The 19,229-nt window shown below is 35.1% G+C and overlaps 2 protein-coding genes across 4 annotated transcripts in view; one reads left to right on the plus strand and one right to left on the minus strand.

Moving 5' to 3' along the window:
- The window catches only part of LOC129002771 (kelch-like protein diablo), a 30,578-nt gene that overhangs the window by 2,405 nt on the left and 8,944 nt on the right, over positions 1–19,229 (plus strand). For all 3 annotated transcript variants that reach the window (XM_054430817.1, XM_054430815.1, XM_054430816.1), the window contains exons 2-8: positions 388–502; positions 1,742–1,887; positions 2,392–2,548; positions 3,493–3,726; positions 14,662–14,769; positions 15,622–15,709; positions 16,767–16,948. In XM_054430817.1, the coding sequence (XP_054286792.1) occupies positions 392–502; positions 1,742–1,887; positions 2,392–2,548; positions 3,493–3,726; positions 14,662–14,769; positions 15,622–15,709; positions 16,767–16,948 (1,026 nt within the window). In that variant the 5' untranslated portion in view covers positions 388–391. The remainder of the gene's footprint in view (positions 1–387; positions 503–1,741; positions 1,888–2,391; positions 2,549–3,492; positions 3,727–14,661; positions 14,770–15,621; positions 15,710–16,766; positions 16,949–19,229) is intronic.
- Positions 4,933–13,216, minus strand: LOC129002772 (microsomal glutathione S-transferase 1-like). The gene is made up of 3 exons (XM_054430818.1): positions 12,916–13,216; positions 9,589–9,674; positions 4,933–5,253 (listed from the first exon to the last, which is right to left on the minus strand). The coding sequence occupies exons 1-3, from the start codon at positions 13,045–13,047 to the stop codon at positions 5,007–5,009; spliced, it is 465 nt and encodes a 154-aa protein (XP_054286793.1). The 5' UTR covers positions 13,048–13,216; the 3' UTR covers positions 4,933–5,006.

Here is a 19,229-nt window from a genome sequence, read left to right on the forward strand (position 1 = left end):
ATTTTTTTTTTTGAAAAAATGTTCCTTATGTTTTATATATAATATTGAAGCCCATGATTTTCCAAACAAAATGGTATATAGAACATTAGAATTAACATTGTTTTAAGCTTCTCAGATCCGTTTTAATAAAACCTTGCAAAGGGGCCAAAAATAGGTGGACATTAAGGCCTAAACTATGGACACTCGGAGGGTTAACCAATCACAAGTTCTTATTAGATACAAATTATCGTTTTTATAATAGGTTGGTTTATCCGGCCCAAATGTTATCTGGCCTGGGACTCGATCCCACAAAGGCCGGAGATGAGGGATTTTACTGTAGTGCCCACAAACAGAAATCATGTAAAGATTATAACGATATATCAGTTAAAAATTGGTATTTTCTTCCAGGGGTATGTTTTGTGCTGGACTAAGAGAGACAGGTCAGCGAGAGATAACAATATATGATGTGGATTATAAGGCCATGGAGTCAGTTATCAAGTTTTTTTATACATCAGCAATTATGGTAGGTAAAATAATAGAAAGTCAATTCTAATTTTATAATACTCATCTCAACATGAGCGGTACACAAGCTGAAATCAATTTGGCAGTAAATTCTTACAAAAAAGTAGGCTATATTATAAACATAATGGTTTATGTGACCTAGTTTTTTTTATACCAGAGGATTTTTAGTTAAATATTTTTATCATTGGAATGTTCTCAAGTTAATGCATAAAACAAAAAAAATGAAATAGCTATAGACCAATCAATTTATCATGATTCATTTGAGTAATCATGTACAAAAGATCCCACAAATCAGTTGTCATAGCTCCAGTGTGGGTAGACAGTTGTAATATATTTCTCCCTTTTATTTATAGACACTGGTGGTTCATTGCAATACCCTAAGATTATATAGATTCACTTAGATGCTTACACCCAAAGGTAGGTAGTTTAAGTGGTACGGACACCTGTGATAAAATACTAATGACTGAGAAAGGAATGTATAAGATGTTGTAAGAGGAGCCTAAGTCCCAGCAAATTATCACCATATTGAATTAACCATATTAAGTTAGGATAGATACCGGTAATCCCCATTATTAATGGTCCCAGCACGTACCTTACAATTTTGTGTATACCCCCTTCTAAAATAAAATTGTTCTTACTCTTACTCTTATGGCCACTCAAATCCAAGTTGATTTTCAGCCTCACAGACAAGTTAGAATAAGAATCTTTATTACCCTTTAAACATTTTACAGTGCAATAGGGTTCGTCATTTGCTACATAATAAATTGCTACATATTTGTTGCCTCCAGTCTCCTCTGTCCACCATAACCACATCTCCAGCCACATGGTCCCTCCTTCTCCAGGTCTTCCTGGTGGGCGCCTTCCTTTTGGTCGACATCTCCACACACTTCTTATCATTGCATCCTCCTCTCTTATACATGATCAAGCAACCTGATACTCCCACTTCTAATCATCACGGCAATAATAAATAAAACGGTGGGCAAAATATTAGTAGGCCTACTGCAAATATTTAAAACTAGCCCAGGATGCAGTTTTAAAATATTCAGTTTCCTGTATAGCATTCCTTCAGATTAGTTGTGTTTTGTTGTTTCAAATTAATAAAATTGCTTTACACAATTTTACTTCACAAGTGGGAAGGAGAGGATGACACCGTGTATTCTTAATGTATAATGAGGACTAGACCTCTATGAAACTCATATTCTCATCACATTCACAAGTCAAATATTTTAACTTGTTTCAGCTGACAGAAGAAAACATATTTGAAGTAGTCAACGTGGCAAGTCTCTTAGGTGTATCGAGTTTACACGCTGCCTGCATAACGTTTCTGCGTCACTCAATAACAGTTTATAACTGTGTCAGTGTTTACACACTTTGTCATATGCACGGGTAAGAATATTTCTTCAGTCTTGTTAGAATTCCATTTAGGGTATGATTAAATATTTTTTCAGAGTTTGGTATAAAAAACAAGTTAATAATAGACAGTGATCCTTATTTGTAAGTACAGTGGAGTCACGTTAATCCGAACTTTGGTAATCCAAAACAGAAAAAGAAATATTTTTGAATTTTTTTCCAGCTGTTGTCAGTTTTTGTCAAGCGACGACAGTTAACTGTACCTCGTCGATGTATTCTGTAGGGTTCAAGCGGCTGGGCAAGATAGACTTTTTGTAGTAGGCCAATAGGCGATCTTAAACTTTGTGTATTTCATAATTATGTGTATTTTAGTAAACATCTTGCTTAATCCGAAGTATTCGTATATTCCTATGGAGTGTAGGCGTGTGTGGTATAGGAGTGTGGATTCTATAATAATTGAATTTGACTGTAGAAAGTGATACTAGAGGTTTTCTAGATTTATATGTTGAAGTAGTGCTGATAAACAATTCACTGTTGCAGATATCTAGATGTGGCGACAGAAGCAATCAAGTTCGCTTGTGCTAACTTCAGTAGACTTATGGAACTGGATGAGTTTTTAGACATGCCATTTAAAATGCTCCAGTCATGTTTGGATAACAAGATGCTCAATGTTTATAGTGAAAACGGCTTACTTAATGTAAGTACAGAGACCTTGACGTAATGAAGCTTGGGCTGAGAAATTCCTGCGTAATTATTTATATTGCCAATTATTTAGATTTGTAGTTTAAATCTGTGCTTCCACAATGGGGGACAAAGAGGTTGCCAGGGACATTTGCCTGAGAGGGGGTCACAAAGGAATTATTTTCTCTCTTGAAAAATGAATTTCACCCATAATCTTTTAGGGAGTTTGTTTTTCAACCCAAGCCTTTATTCTTGTATTCGCCAAAAAGATTGCCCAATCAAAAATCATTATTACATGACAATCACGGGAGAGGGTAGTGAAAGCTAACCGATGGAGGTATATGTTTAGGATTCCTTCGCGCTTGCGGAAGACGTCCAAGATTTTGACGCGACCCGAGGGGACGCTCACAACTTTATTGTGAGATTTAAAATTATAAATTGAATTGTAGATTTTAAAATATAGGTATACTATTGCAGGTTGAAGTTTACATAATGTGTAAAAAGCTGGCGGATATTCTTAACATTGAAAATTTAAGTAACTTTACTGACAATCCTTAGAACGACGGTTTTAGATATAAATAGATTTTTAGTCCATCCTAAATCATGCTTGCCATGACATTTAAGCTAGTTTAAGTTCACAGTTATTACTCCCATTTGACTGAACTGGTTCTAAAATAATGCAGTATTGTGGTTTTTCTAAAAACTAGTATTAATGTTAAAAAATTTTTACTCGAATCTTTAATGTATATTTTTATTTGCAACAAGTTTGGTAGTACTGAATCCTGATACACTACAGTAATAGCCTTTTGCTATGTTTTAACAGTATTGCCACTACCCTCAAGTGCAATCAAGGCTTTTTCAGACGAAACTTAGTAATTTGGCTGCCAAAATCCCAAATTTGACCGATAACAGTTGATTGTGGAGTTTCTGTCCCTGATGGACCGTTCGTTTATGTCCCAGAGGCTCTGTACATGGATCAAGCATGACCTGGACTCCAGGGGATGTCACCTGCCAGTGTTGATGGACCAGCTCGACCTCTACAACCTGGACCTGGGTCAGGCAGAGAGCTCCCTCTACCAGCTACCCTCGCTGGAAGAGCAGACGTACAAGTGGTTGGACCGAGCCAGACACGTCCGAGAGAGAGGGATAGTGCTGACCAGTCGTACCAGAACCCGATACCACAAGCAGTTGCAGGTCAGTAGGGTCGTGGTACCTACACATGCTTTGATGACTAAATGAAATATAAAGCTTAACCAGGGTGTCCATTCTACCTGAAACCCGGGAATTGTGGTAAATTTTGAAATCCAGGAAACCAGGAAATCATAAAAAATTTGGCTGCATCTTGGAAAATTATTCTAAATTTTGCCTAGATTGAAAGGTATGATCACCAATGTGGCTGCAATTGCAAGAAATTATCACACAATTTGCAGAAGGGTCTTTAATGTATTAGCAGATGTACGTAAATTTGCTTATTTTGAGCGGCAAGTTTTGTTCTAGAAATTGTGAATCTGGAAAACCTGGTAGGCCTATTATCTTTTTTATTTTGATGGGACAATGGACGTTAACGTAGTTTACTAGTTTGTATGTCTTCAGTCCTATGTAAAGAAGTTGATTAAACTACTTACAACTTACAAATTATATAAATCCACCACGAGATTGGAGACAATCGTCCAGCAAGCGCCTTTGGTAATATACATACAGTTTTTTTAACACATTTATTATTAACATTTAAAAATCACCAAGCTGGCCTAACTTTAAGACAGGGAATGTATTTTGACATAGATGCAACAGATGTTATAGAATAGACTATTTTCATTATGATGTTAGGTGTGATAATGGGTCATAAGATTCAAAATAGTAATTTTTTGACAACTTTATAGAGGCTGAAGAAAGACAAAACCTATTTTTATATGTGTTGGATTCCTCAGTCTAAGTGGCAAGTTGAGTGTTTAAGACTGAATTTAGCTGTAGGCCTACTGGTAAGTGACAAAAACCTTCCAGGTCCAAAGAAAAAGTCATATAATTTGATGGTTTAGGATTTAATGTAGGCAAAAATTGTATCGCCAAAGAATGGCTAAATGCTAAGTTTTTAATTGTAGTTTTTAGTCTAGATAGTAAAATCATTATAGCAAAATATTGTCAACAGCTTCTCTGCGCCTGTACAGTATTTTGCAATCAGGTTTGTTAAACAAATTGTCAATTATTTCCTTCTATTTTGCAATTCAATTCAATCTCTGTAACTGAATTTCAAAGATCCCAAGAAAATGATTTGTTACTTTTTTACATAGGCTTCATACTACCATTGTTTATTTCTGAGGTCAAAATGTTTTTTTTTTTTTTTTTTGTAACTAGCTAAAGAACCAGAGAAAAAAATTAGATCACAATGAAAAACATTGAAACTACACATAACAGATTTAATATCAAATGTATAATATTGTCATAAAATAAAAATATTACCCAAAAATCAACAAAGATTAGAAGGTTAATTTGCTCAAGCCCTGAAAGGCCATATAGCCTGTTGCTATAAATCCGACACCAAACGCCAGAGCTCTAGAAGGCTGTGGCAGAGGCACGATGGCGTAGGTGATGGTGTGGATGATCCGAGCGGCTGTGAAAACTCTGAAGATGTTGATGGCGATGACGGGGTTTGGGTCTGTGGCGAGGTAGACCAACGCCACTATCAGGAAAACTGGAATGTTCTCGAGGTCATTGAGATGTGCCCTGCAACAGAATATTGAGATGCTATAGCAACATAATATTTAGATGTTATACCACAATCATTCAATTAGAACCATATTGTTCACCTGCTAATAGCACTACAACAGACTCTTATAAAAATTATGATGTACGATATTTTGACAGCAGTTAAATCAAACCGTTATTGGCCTCTATTTTAAAATCACAGGAAATATGGAACCACACAAAATATTTCAATTAGCAAAATCAAATAACATATTTAATGATCTTCTAGGACACATTTCAATTGGTTGGGAAATTTGATAATCTTTCAGAATGGGATATACAGCCAGCAAAATGTTTTACAGTTTCAAATTTGTACAAGACACAAACCTTCAAAGCCTGAGTACTGGTAACCAAAATAAATATGTTATGTAATCTTGGATTAAGAAAGTCATGCTTAGTGAGTAATTAGAAAGTTTGTTCAAAGTAAATCTGGGATTAGATGTTCTAACAGAGACTTAGAGTTTCACTGTAGTGAAAGAAAATATTTATGCTTTCTACAGCTGGATACTGAACCTTTTTTTGCTGAAATAGAGAGAAGCGTCACAGCAAACTCTTGAGTAATCAGACGTGAAACTAACAAAATTTAAACCACCTTAAGATTTTACAGAAGGACGAGAAGTCTTCTTTCAGTATCCCAAGTCATACTAGTCCTGTATGTCCAGTCATAGTCCAATGGTCTTACACCAACAAACCATAAACATGACTCTCATTTTTTATGACAATTGTTTTTGCAACTTATTCACATTTCATGTTGTGTGATATGTCAGTTAAGTTACTATTAAAGTCACAGAGAAGTAAGGTACAGAGGTTGTTTAAGGGACATTTGGACAACCAACCATGCACTTTCAGGTCTAGTATGGTGTATGTGGAAAATATAGTTGTGACGAGCAGGGAAGAGTCAGACCAGTGAACAGAACCCTCTACGGAAATTCCTTCCAACAGGCCCGGTCTGGCCAGGGTGGCTGGTCGGCAAGGGGGCCTCCAAAAGCCAAAAAATCAAGTCAGAATTTTTTTTTATTATGAAAAATTATTTTGTTTTACTGTTTCACAGCGACGTAATCTTGCAAAAACTATTTTTAATAAACAATAACATGTTTATTATTGTATTACAGTTTAAGGGTAGCCTCTAAGTAGTGATAGTCACTTGGTACTAGAGATAGTCTATTCTCCGATCTCACCGCACCGCACCGTTCGAATCAGCTCAGCGGCCAGCGCTACGTGGCAGCATTGACTATATAACACTAGTGTTATATAGCCATTAGTCAGTGGTGGTAGTGACGCGATATTGCCGTGCCGGCGCGTCTGTGTTGTGCAATTGAGTCTAGTATTTGGACTCAAGCAGACAGCTTAGTGTTTGTACTAGTAGTGATGAGACAACCGACTGGAAAGAACTATTGACTATTCAATCGGTTGTTTTTAAAACCAGTTGCTTTTTCAGTCGGATAAAAAACTGAGTGAATTCCACTACAACAACTGGTGGCGTTCAATCGGCGCAGTGGTTTCAGTAGTTTCTGTCATTGCATGTTAAATGATCGATTGTAATTTTACTTTAAACGTTGGAGTTTTTGCGCTTGATTCTTATTGTTTGTTGTAGTTTGCATTAATATTTTATTACTTTGGTATAAAACGTAATATTTATTACGTGGTATAAACGTTTGGAATGACAACATTTACAATTATTTTTGAAATTTAAAGTTTACTAGCTGTAACCCGCGGGCTTTGCCCCGTTTAACTTCTTAATTTTCAGGATTATCTCGTTCGCATGGCTCAATCACGTCCTGGTTGAAGTTTGTTCGCTACGCTCACTCACCTTTAGGTTGGAGCTCGTTCGCTACGCTCAATCACCTTTAGGTTGGAGCTCGTTCGCTGCGCTCACTTGCCTTCAGGTTAGCTCGTTCGCTACGCTAACTCGCCTCCAGGTTGAAGTTCGTTCGCTACGCTCACTCACCTTTTGGTTGCAAATTAGCTGTTGTCATAAATGTAAAAGAAATAATAGTGCTGCACCCTGTTGGTAATCCTTGTAACCTTAATGCTATTGAACATCATAGAACAGAACCAACTTGTTTAATTGAAACAGCTGTTAAGATTCAATAATTCCATTTCTCATAAGGTTAACATGGGAAACTCTAGAGCCACTGGGGCGGAGCCCGAAAGGATTTTTGAAATAAGAATATGCCTATATATTAATCGGGAATGTGAGCTATCATCATGCCAAATTTCAGCCCAATCCGACCAGTATTTTTCGCGTTCACTTGTCACAAACATACATCCATACATCCAAACTTTCTCATTTATAATATTATAGTAGGATTACATGACTGACAAGTTTTACATTATTCAGGCCTAATGTCTCTAACTCAGTAAAACAAATATTCCTATATATTTGTTACCTGGTTTTTAAAACAGCTTTTATTATAGGCTTTAACTATCATGAGTATATAAAACACAGTGATTTGGCAATTATATATTTTTGTAATCAACAAAAATACATACAATTACATTTTATGTATCCCTAAAAACTCTTCCCAATTCATATACGTCAGTTGATCTACAACTGATTTCATTCGACCAGTCAGCCTCAACACCAAAAAGTCGAGTATGGTGCTTACGACTACAGTAGTTTCAATCACCGATGTGTGGTTTTATTCCAGTCATTCCTACTACGTAGAGGATTATGACGTATTGTTTGAAAGAGTACTAACACTTGAATCGTTCAGTTTATGAATGAAACGTGTGTGCCCAAGTGGCACAAGTAAAAGAAAAAAGATCGGAAATCTCTCGGAATAAAAACAAATTAAAGTCAAAAAGTTTTAACGTATGGTTAGCTGGTTTCAGTTCAGATTCTGCTAACAAATGAGAAATCGCAAACAGGTAGGCAGAAATCATCAGAAGATTTTTGCAAGCCTACAAAAATGACACCTTACTTAACTTAACTTAAAATACTTTTGATTGTTTCTGTTTGTCTTTGTTGCTGGAGTACAACTATGGAGCAAAATGTGTGATAAACAGTAAAAAATGTGCTTAATTCATGGATGTATTCAAAAATCAAAAGTAGTACGTGATATGCTTTTTTACCGTGTATGGCAAAAACTCAAAGAACTAGGTTTTGGTCTTATTTTTGAATTGAATACTTAAACAGTTTTAAGAATATGCCTTTAAATTTTTATTTCAGCTATAGAGGTGAATAGAAATACGAGCAAATTTTATATCAAATTGAAATTTATTGATACCTTAGAGTTAGATTTATAAATACAAAGATTTTAAATTGATAGAAAATTTGCAATTATTAGTTTCGTCCAAAATATTAAAATTTAAAGCATTTAAATTTCATGCACCTGCGGCATGCAGCAAACATAGGCTAACTATTGTTGCCGTGAGAGGACCCCATGGTCCTTGTTTTATTTCTAGCGGGGGGCCTCAAATCACTATCTAGCCGAGGGCCTCCAAAGGAGCCAGACCGGGCCTGCCTTCCAACATGGTATTCCTCCACTGTGAGCATTGTATTACATAAAGGCAGAAGGGGGTAGTGTTGGACTTAACCCTAGACACCAGCAACTACTGCTGGACACCACTAAAGTGTATCATTGAAGGTTTCCTCTGTACCTTACTTCTCTGTGTGAACGTATAAAATTATCTGGTTTTTTGTAAAATTACTCAAAAGTTTAACCGTCTCATTGAGTGTGTTGGTCAAGTCTGACATGTTGGTAGCAATATAGGCCTATTAATTCTTAATTTTAAAGTGAATGTTTGAATAATACATCTCCCTCCATTCCAAAAAAAAGTATTAAATTGTGTTATTTTTTTCCTGTGGTGTTTCCAGACCAATTGATTGACAAATAAATAAAAAATTCAAATACCTGATTGTCGCCTTGTGGTCCAAAGTATTGTCCTAGTGGATTGTGTAACTAATTTGTCACCAAAACAAAAGTCAGATCACGACCAACTCCCATCTTCAGTCGAGTCTTGACAAACGTCTAGCGCGCCTCCATATCAAAGGAGCATGGTTAATGGTCATGTACCATTGCAAGCGTAGCAAAAATTGAAAACTAATGTTAATTTTTGTGTTTATGTGTTTTTTGTGTTGTGAACTTTTTACGCACCTCTTCAGGGAAGTTTATTTAATAGTTCTTATATGGATCTGATGATGGCGCTCACGCCGAAATATACATAATCCATTAGGACAATAATTTGGACCACAAGGCGACAATCAGGTATTTATTTATTAAATAGAGGAGCAAAATTAATACAAACTGTGGTGTAAGTTATAAAAAAGATTCAACACTTTTCACTTGCTGGAAATACAAGTTTTCTCACCTTCGTACCCTCTCCACATCTGGATCGTCGAACTTTACTTTACCCTTCTTCGGCTGCATAGCAGCATCTTCTGGGTTTGCAAATACCTGTAAATAGTTGTGTAAGATCAACTGGTATGTATGTTGCTAACAATTTGAGGTTAATCAAAATATTTTTTTTATTCACAGCAATTCCATGCAAAATCATAAAAATAACCATCTTGGCCATGGTTAACCATGGATTGAAAATAACCATCGTTTTAAGCATGGTTAACGCTTAGTTGATCAGATGGTTTCCTATGCAGTTTTTGGATACCGTAGTGATATTATTATCAAAAGTGTCCGTATATTTTAAATATTTTAATAGACACGGGCTTCCAAAAATTATTATGACTAGCTTAGGTATTCATCCTTTGTTGGATCCTTTTTAAGATATCCTGCAAATTACTGAAAGTGAAGGGGTTTTAAAATAATTCAAAGATGTAATGTAGGGTAAGAAGAGAACCGAAGTTGACAATTTTAAGCAACAAGTGTAAAAAGCTTTTTTAGTTAATAATGTGATGAAGTAATGTCAAAAAAGATTTATATTACATCTACACAAAATTCATCATAGTGTTGAAATAATAAAGTATTTGATTCCAAACTGGCACAGGAAACACAAAACAAAACTTAACACTATATGAGTAAAAATTTAAAAACGTACGTTTTCATGTCCCTGGCCTTTTACTTCGTAGATACTGGATTTGTAGTTTATTATTATGTGTTTTAATATTTTTTGGGACGGGGGCAACATGTTACACACATTTATTTGGTTTTAAATAGGTTCTATAGGTATTTTTTTTGTATTTTTAAAGTCTCGAAATTCACGACCATGACGTGTCCCTAGGGTACATTTTCCAACTTTCACGCTGTTTTTAGACTAATTATTCATGCCGAAATATATAAAGCCATATTTTTATGTCATCAATGGTTATTAAACTTACAAAAAAGGAGCATATTATAATTTTATTGTCATTACAAACTGACTACCATGAGCACGACAGTGGCAAGCCTGGCGTCGATGGAGTCAGTTGGTTTTAGAGACTAGTTCGGGGTGTACGTCAGGATTGTAGTGCCGGTCGTTTCGAGTTGAAAGGAGGAATTACAAGATTAATAAAGGAAAGATTGTGTTTTTTGTAATTTTGGTGTGTCCATGACCGTACGTAGTCATTCGATGAAGTAGACATGGTGTTAATTTTTTTTATAAGATATTTCAATTGCTAGATTAACCTAGAAGTCCACTTTGTATCCTCGAACATTAGGTGCAGGGCTACCGCCAGAACAGAGCCAAATAACACGTAATTTCACGACCAAAGTTTCACGACCATCGCGGGTTTTTTCACGACCAATCCAGCCTTATGGATTATAGTGTGTTTGGTCGTGACAATAAATTTAATATAATTGTAAATTGAACAGTTTAGTTCAATTGAAACACATATTTTTATTATAACTAACAGGATAATTGAAGGATTGTTTAGAAAGATTTAGATTATTCCAGACAATTCACGACCGTACCGCTTGTCCCTGACCATCACGTTTATGATTTCTATCATAAAAATTTCAAAAATTAAAATATCGTCATATTTCAATGTTTTATACACAAAAGAAGCACACCTCTATACAAACATAACGATTTTTCGGGTCTCAGGTAAGTTTTTTCAGAGTTATACAAACTTAAAAAGATTTTATTGGCTTTTTTTCAATTTTTTGAGTTTTTTTATTTTTTTCTAGAAAGACCAAATATACCAAAAGCTCAGTGACCTTTTTATTGTAAAATGGTCATAAAAGTAAATTAGTTTATAGCAAAACATAGTTATAAAAATAATATTAACTATTTTTAATATTCATTTAAACGTCCGTTATGGTCGTGACAGGATTTTGTGTTTTCCACTAAAGATGCTCTTTTAAAAAGAAACTACCAAAGATATTGCGTTACCATGGACTTCAAATGTTAATGAAATAAAAAAAAAATAATAAAAGTTTTGAAAAAAGGGGGAAAAAATTTGCAAAGTGCTTTTCCTGAAAACGTACGTTTTTAAATTTTCACTCATATACACAAAACATTAGAATATTTCATTGTCACTGACAGTGAAATATTCTAATGTTTTGTGTATATAGTGTAAAGTTTTGTTTTGTGTTTCCTGTGCCAGTTTGGACTCTTTCCCATTCAGGTAAGCCTGCTATCCTCTCAAAAAATCCTAAAATATCTAGGCCCTTGTACTCTATGCTATACCCTTAAAGTATTTGATTCGTAATAATATTGTACATCAAGTACAAATTGAATGGTGCCAATACTATGACAAAAGTGTTTTCGTATGGTTATTAGTAGGCTAAACAGAAAAAATTCCAAAAATTGTAAATTTAAAATATTACCATGTTATTTTTATGGAACTATGTTAAATGTTGTAGCCTAATTTGCTTGTTCATGGATAGATTTTGATCAAACTTGGCAAATTTATTTATTTTGTACTAAGCTATTAATATTTTACTAAAGAAAACACACTTTATTAGTTTTCTTGTAGCAGCAAACCCAGGTACTCGTTAAACCTAAATTTTATTTAAATAGATTTAATTTAACAAAACATTTCGCTGTTGCAGACAGTTTTTCAGTGTTTGCAACAGAAATTTTTATTCCACCTGAAGTCGGCTTAGCCTAAGGCTAAAATTGTGAGGCTACTTTTTCAAATGTATTTGAAGTTAGGCTTATGGAAGTTTAAATAACAGTTTTTATCTTATGATTTTTACCAAAATTCACTCAAGTAGTCCTTAAGTACCACAAATGTACATTCAGCGTAAGCAACTTTGTTGCAAAAAATATAATTTTCTTCTGACTTAAAATCATTTGATTCCATCCAAAAATTACAAATAACTTATGCAGCATATAATTTAATGCATTTAAATGTGTTTTTCTTTGTTAGGCCTACTCTATCACCCCAAATCAAGGGGAAATATTTTTGGCTCTTAAAGGAGTTAAACTCACAGCTGTATTTTTTCTAATAATAAACATTTTTATCAGCTGATGACATTGACATAACCTTAACCTTCGAGTGTTTTGTTTAACAACGTTTAACCAAATCATGATATGAAAATGTTTTTGGGTGTTTTTGTTATTTATAACTTTTTTTTGAAACTAATCACATAATAATAATAAACTTGCTGAAGAAATAAAGTAAAATTATTTTTTTTCTGTAATTGACCAAGTATAACAACGTGAACTTTGTCCGATTAATAAATTTTAAACTTAAAATATAGCTATTTATTTGTTAATTCATTGCTGCCAAATTAGTTTATAATACGAAACGAATCTTACCATCTTTTTAAACCTAGCTTTTGCCGTGAGTAGACTCATTGAAAGCATTTTCAGCGCCAAAACACAGCTGTAAAATAGGTAAGCTGAAAACACCGGGTTTTCTAGTGTTAGAAGTTTTTCTGGGGCAACCATTTCAACCTATGTGAATTGAAGAATTTTGAAATAGAGAGTAACTACAAAGTAACAACAGGCTCAACGTGACAACGAATAACAATTGAATCAAGTGCACAGCACACAGGCGTACTTCCTTGGTAAACAACACAAGGTAAACAACAACACAACAGCCAAGTCACTGAATTTAATTGCCGTCGTCTGCACTCTGCCGCAAAGCTGAAAGCGGCGCAGTGTTCCCCCAACACAAAATATCCCACAATAAATAAAAATCCCTCCTCTCCCTTAGAAATCCCATTTTATCCCAGCATATATTTATTTATTTATTCTTTCAACGGTAACACCGTTGTTTACATTCAAATACAGTATACATTAAATAGGATAGCATCTTAAAAAAACCCCTTTCTTTTACTTCATATTTTCTTTTTTAACAATATAAGCTGAATCACAAGTTGTTTAATTATTAATACAGTTAGGTATTGATGCAACTTTGAAACTTGATTTCGTACTTCTTAAATTAAATTATCCCATATAGGGGAAAATATCCCACGAGATTAGACACAAATGGAGGAGGCCAATACACTGTACTTTGTTAAGGATAACAATCATTACAATCAAGAATATGTCTTCCTCTTGTTGTGTTTCGGTCATTTGTTATGATTTGTGCTATCAAATCAAAATCCAAGGTCACTCAGGTCATCATATGGTCATAGCTAGTCATTATAGAGACACAGCTAGTCATCAAAAGTAGTAATTATTCTTAATCACTATTTGCCTTGTTTCTTTTTCCCTAGTGTGAAGAAATGTATTTAAGTCCATTTGCTTGTCAAAGGAGTTCAGACAATATACTAGTACTATATAGCATCTATATATACGTAGTAGGCTATATAAAAATTCTCCAAGGATAGGCTTTTAAAAAAACTTAAAATTTCTTTGTCATCTTTAACCCTTTTAAAATGTCAAAAACCGAATGGAAAGTAAATGTGGAATGTTAACTACAAGTTTTAATGTCTATGGTTTACCGGTTTAGGGGTTATTTTAACATATATATATATATTACCCAATATTAAATTTTATCCATACAGTTTACCAAATATACATATTTTTTTGCCCTTGTACGCTAGGCACGAGCCTGGGATTGTCTTTCACATTACTTCAGGCTAAACCTAGGGGTTGCAGCATTATCACTTAGATAAAATCCATTGGTGACTTGGTGGGGATCGAACCCGCGACCTCAGGGACTGAAGTCCCGCACTCTAACCACTACGCCAGCTCGCTCCCCAAATATACTTATTAGGAACTATATTAATACAAGAGCCACCTTTACACGGTGTTTTGCATTTTTTTCAACAGTTGTTTTGTGTTTTGAAGATAACATTTTTTCACAAAAAAACTGAAACATGTTCTTACAGAAGTTCACTTTACTGCAGAGTTTACGTCAAAACTATTGTTAGCAACAAAAAATGTAACAAATATGTTGTTGTAAACTGTGGTACAAACACAAACATTACATGTTCTCTTCTACAATTGCGTTTCTACACAGATCATTCATGACTATCAAAGTCGTCTATTAGGATTCTGTACCCTGTACATCTTTTATCAACTGAATGACCAATTATTTGCTATTTATGTTAGGTAATACTGTCCTGTGGAGGGTTGACGGGTGGAGCGTCCATAGCCAATGTTGAAGCCTTGGCTGTGCCAGACTCAACATGGAGATGTATGGTGCCTCATGCAGGACAGGTAGGTAGTAGGTGTCATTCGTGTCAATACTAATGTACCGACTTGTTACCAATTGTTTCTTAAAATACCCCCGCCACAACAAACCTGCAGACTAAGCGTATTTCCATTTGCCTAATATTTGATTGTCACTTAAATTGATTTAAATAAAATTCTATTTTACGAGAACCTAGGTTCACTGCAGGGAGGGTAATGTTTGTTTGTTAGTAAACTATTCTTAGCTTACAGTATTATAAAATAAAAACAATTGTCCAAGTTTGATCAACATATATTAACATGCAAACTACAAAAGATTATTTCTCCGTAAGAATAACGTGGGAATTTTAAATTTAAATCTTTTTGGATTTTCTTTGTAACCAATTACCGCACAAAAAACACTTCAATATCTTCAAATTTGTTTAACTCTTTTAAATTGTTGATAGAGAAATTGGAAAATTTTATGTTTTGAGAGACAACATTTTTACCCTATACAAATTATTCCCTTTATAAAATATTCCCTTCTAGCTTATTCCCTGTATAGGAAATTTTCTTATAGAACATGATTGAATTAATCAAATTTGGCAAATGACATTGAACCCTAATCAATGGAAAAGACTCAAGGCCTACAGAGGTTTCAAAAGTTCCTTCCACTTCTGAGTATAATCCTGTTTAACAAAGGGAAATTCACATCCAACACTCTGTTCACCCTTGTGGTCCTCATAGAATTAAATTGAGTTTATTCGGTCTCAAAATCCTTTAAATTACAACATTACAGGACACAAACGTTTTGTAATTTTTGCCTGTTATGTAAAGTGATTATTTAGTACCGAGTTTTGTTAATGAGATTTATAATTGGGATACATGTGATGATTTCAGTCCCATGGATTCCGAGTCATCCCCCCTCTCAAATCCCCCCGGATCTACGCAGCGTCCACCTACACTGATGAGTACGTCTACATAATTGGTAAGTTTTAAAAATATTTCTTAGTAAACTTTTGATAATTTATACTATGATTATGGTCTTGAAAATTAAATATTTTATGAATGACTGAAATTACTGGAGAATAATTGATCAAATAAAAGAGCTCTATTTTGTTAGAATCGTTGCTGATTTTTTTATTGTATTCTTAACTTTAAATAGGCCTAGTTTATTTATCCTGATGGACATGCCAATTTATTTTTATTTTTTACTACTCCCAAATATTCATATGTATTTAGTAATAAACTCCCTCTTATCCGGACACCTTTTAACCGGACATTGGTTTAACCGGACTACATTTGACGGAAATTACATCTCTTTAACCGGGCAATTTTTTATCAGCACATTGGTTTAACCGGACTAGATCGGCAGGATGTGGGCGGTACACTACTGAAACAACTGTTCTCGTGGGAAAGATTTGAGACCAGTGATCACATGTCTAAATACAATGCTCTCCTAAATTTAAGTCGAATATCACAGAAAATAGTCTGTTTTAACGAGTTTTTGGGGGATGTCGGATTAACCAGTAAACCCCTTATCCCGGGCCTCGGTCCCGAGAAGTCCGGATAAGAGGGAGTCTACTGTATTTAAATACATGAACAAAATTCCAATCAGTATCATTTTACCCTGAGATCTGGAAACATATGGTAAAGGCTACGTGGTTATCATGGTATTTTTAAATTCATAACTGTTCCCTGATTGGTGAGTCGTTGGCTCAGTTGTTGGCGTGACAGACAACGGATCCATGGTAGCTATCTTGTGATTTTGACTCTGGTGCCCAAAACTACATCTTTTCACTACAGTTCAACTCAAGTACTTTGCAGGCTCACCTCCCGCTTTGTATGATATGTTCATCACAAAAGGTCCTATGCAAATGTAAGGTCAAAAGAGGTCGCCGATCAGTTATTAGCTGGGTCTTATCGTGAGATTGAGCTTAAACTCATTTTGTTAAACTATAACAATGAGAAATAGTAGATTCACTCCACATTCCTCAAAGTAATCAACACATCAAAGTGATGTGTCACATGTTATCGCATCGCAGGTGGTCGTGGTGACAACGGCCCACTGAACACGGTGGAACGCTACAGTGTAGAGGCCAACGAGTGGGAGGAGGTGTCGTCACTCCCCGAGCCATTAGAGGGAGCCGCGGCTACATCTTGCAACGGAAGTGTCTACGTCACTGGCGGCTTTAACAACACTGCGGGCATCACGAACAAGGCTTGGGTGAGAGTGAACATTGTGTTACGCTTGGGTTTGAATATTTTATAGTTTGGATGCTGTACTGTCATGTAGTAATAGTACGGTAATACAGTAGACTCCCTCTTATCCAGACACCTTTTAACCGGACATCAGTTTAACCGGACCACACTCGGCGGAAATGACATCTCTTCAACCGGACAATTTTTATCATTATAAAAGGTTTAAATACCTGCTATTAAGCAATCCAATTTTGTTGTTGACACAACTAGTTTCGGTGTCTGTGTGACACCATCATCAGGCTGTACAAGGACAGTTTTCTTTCTTCATACGAAGAGCGTCATATTTACACGAAAATAATAAATAAACATTTAAACACGACACAAACACGAATACGAGACATTTATGGTAACTGATCAGTTAAGAAAACAGACGACGCTAACCCGACGGAGTTTGAGTCCAGACTGCGGGTGGTCAGTGCAGTGGTGTACGTCCGTTATCTTATCATCCCAGGTTGCGTCCTGTCAATCACTCAATCACACCTCCCCTCTCCAGTAAACCGATGGCGGTGTCATACATAAAATTAGACGAGAAAAACTGTTGGTCATTTAGTACATTATGGTGGTCGGATTTTACTGCCTTATATATCTCGAACTCTTCCAATGTGTTAATTTTATATCTGTCTTTAGAAAAATGTAGAATATCCATATTGCTGCTTATGTTGGTATAATTGTGGCCTTGGGATATTAAATGCTCGGCAAAAGATGATGTTTGGTGGGCTGTTGATGCTTTTGGAATATGCTCTTTGAATCTTTTTGTAAAGGAACGTGCTGTTTGGCCGATGTAATATTTCGTACAATCGGTACAATTGATCTTGTAAACGCCAGATTTATCAAAAGATTGCGTCATCGTGGGGCTGCGTTCCTTTAACAATGAACCAAGCTTGTTTTCTGTTCTAAAGGAAACAGTGATTTTGTTTTTAGCCATGAGATTTTTGTATTTATTGCTCATAAAGGTGCCAAATTTTGCAGAGATGAAATTGTTCTGTTTATTATTAGTTCCTGTTTTATTTTTATGTTTGTAGATGAGTTTATCCACAATACTACTTGGATAACCATTTGATACGGCTATATGTTTTATTGTAATTACTTCTTCGTTGTAGTCCTGTTCATTCATTGGAATTGTGAGCAATCGGTGTATGAAACTATTATATGCAGCTAATTTGTGTGAATACGGGTGATGGGATTCTGAGTGAATGGTCTGGTCAGTGCATGTTGGTTTCCTGAATATTTTAAACTCAAATTTATTTTGATGCTTTTTTATGGTGAGGTCCAGAAAATTCAAACAATTATTGTTTTCTTCCTCCAATGTAAACTTCATGTTGCTGTGAATGCCACATAAGTATGCGTTGAGTAACGACAACTGTCTACTGTTTCCGTTGAACAAAACAATAGTGTCGTCTACATATCTGAAATAAAACAGGATCTTTTCTTTGTAGCGGTTGGAATCAGAAAATAAATGTTTATTTTCCAGGTTGTTGAGAAAAATCTCTGCTAAAATACTGGAGAGGGGGGAACCCATTGCCAGCCCTTCTTTCTGGGAATAATAGTCATTGTTGAATCTGAAGTAATTCTGATTTAGTACTAATCTTGTGAGTGAAACTAACTCATTTACCGACTCTCTGGATAAACTTGAGTTTTTAATGAGGTTTTGGTGTAAGAGAGCTATTGTTTCTTGAACGGGGACGTTGGTGTACAAATTTACGATGTCAAATGATGCCAATTTGTGGTTATCTTTAACAGCATGGTTCTTAATTCTATCAACAAGTTCTAGGCTATTTTTTATACTATGACTATTTTCCAATAAAATTTGGTCCTTTATTATTTTATCAAGCTTCTTGGCTATTTTGTAGGCTGGACTTGGCATAAAATTTACTAAGGGTCTGATGGGGACGTCAGGCTTATGGATCTTGGGGAGGCCTCTGAGTATAGGGGCTTGTGGATTAGTTACCTTCAGTGAGGTGATTTCACTTTTTGATAAAAGGTTTTTACTTTCTGAAATGGCTTTATTTATCAATTTGCTGTAATTTAAAGTCGGATCTTTATTTAAAGCATGTATTTTGTTAACGTTCAAAAACGTTGTTACCTTATTTACATAATCGTTTTTGTACATTATCACAATTGAGTTGCCCTTATCAGCTTTGGTGATAAGAGCGTTGTGGTCGGCAAGCTTATGCTTGACGCTCGTTAGGACATGTCTCATGGCGTTGAACTTCAAATGTTTTCTTGTACGTGGAGGATTTTTTACG

Source organism: Macrosteles quadrilineatus, unplaced genomic scaffold (assembly GCF_028750875.1).
Source record: "Macrosteles quadrilineatus isolate MER2022 unplaced genomic scaffold, UCM_ALF_1.0 Scaffold_9__3_contigs__length_116548681, whole genome shotgun sequence".
In the NCBI taxonomy this organism is placed as follows: domain Eukaryota; kingdom Metazoa; phylum Arthropoda; class Insecta; order Hemiptera; family Cicadellidae; genus Macrosteles; species Macrosteles quadrilineatus.

Coding starts and splice junctions, on each gene's coding strand:
- LOC129002772 (XM_054430818.1), bottom strand. CDS start 13,047: ATGGTTGCCCCAGAAAAACTTCTAACACTAGAAAACCCGGTGTTTTCA. Junction 9,675..12,915: donor AAGCTAGGTTTAAAAAGATG/GTAAGATTCGTT, acceptor AACTATTTACAG/GTATTTGCAAACCCAGAAGA. Junction 5,254..9,588: donor GATGTGGAGAGGGTACGAAG/GTGAGAAAACTT, acceptor ATTCTGTTGCAG/GGCACATCTCAATGACCTCG.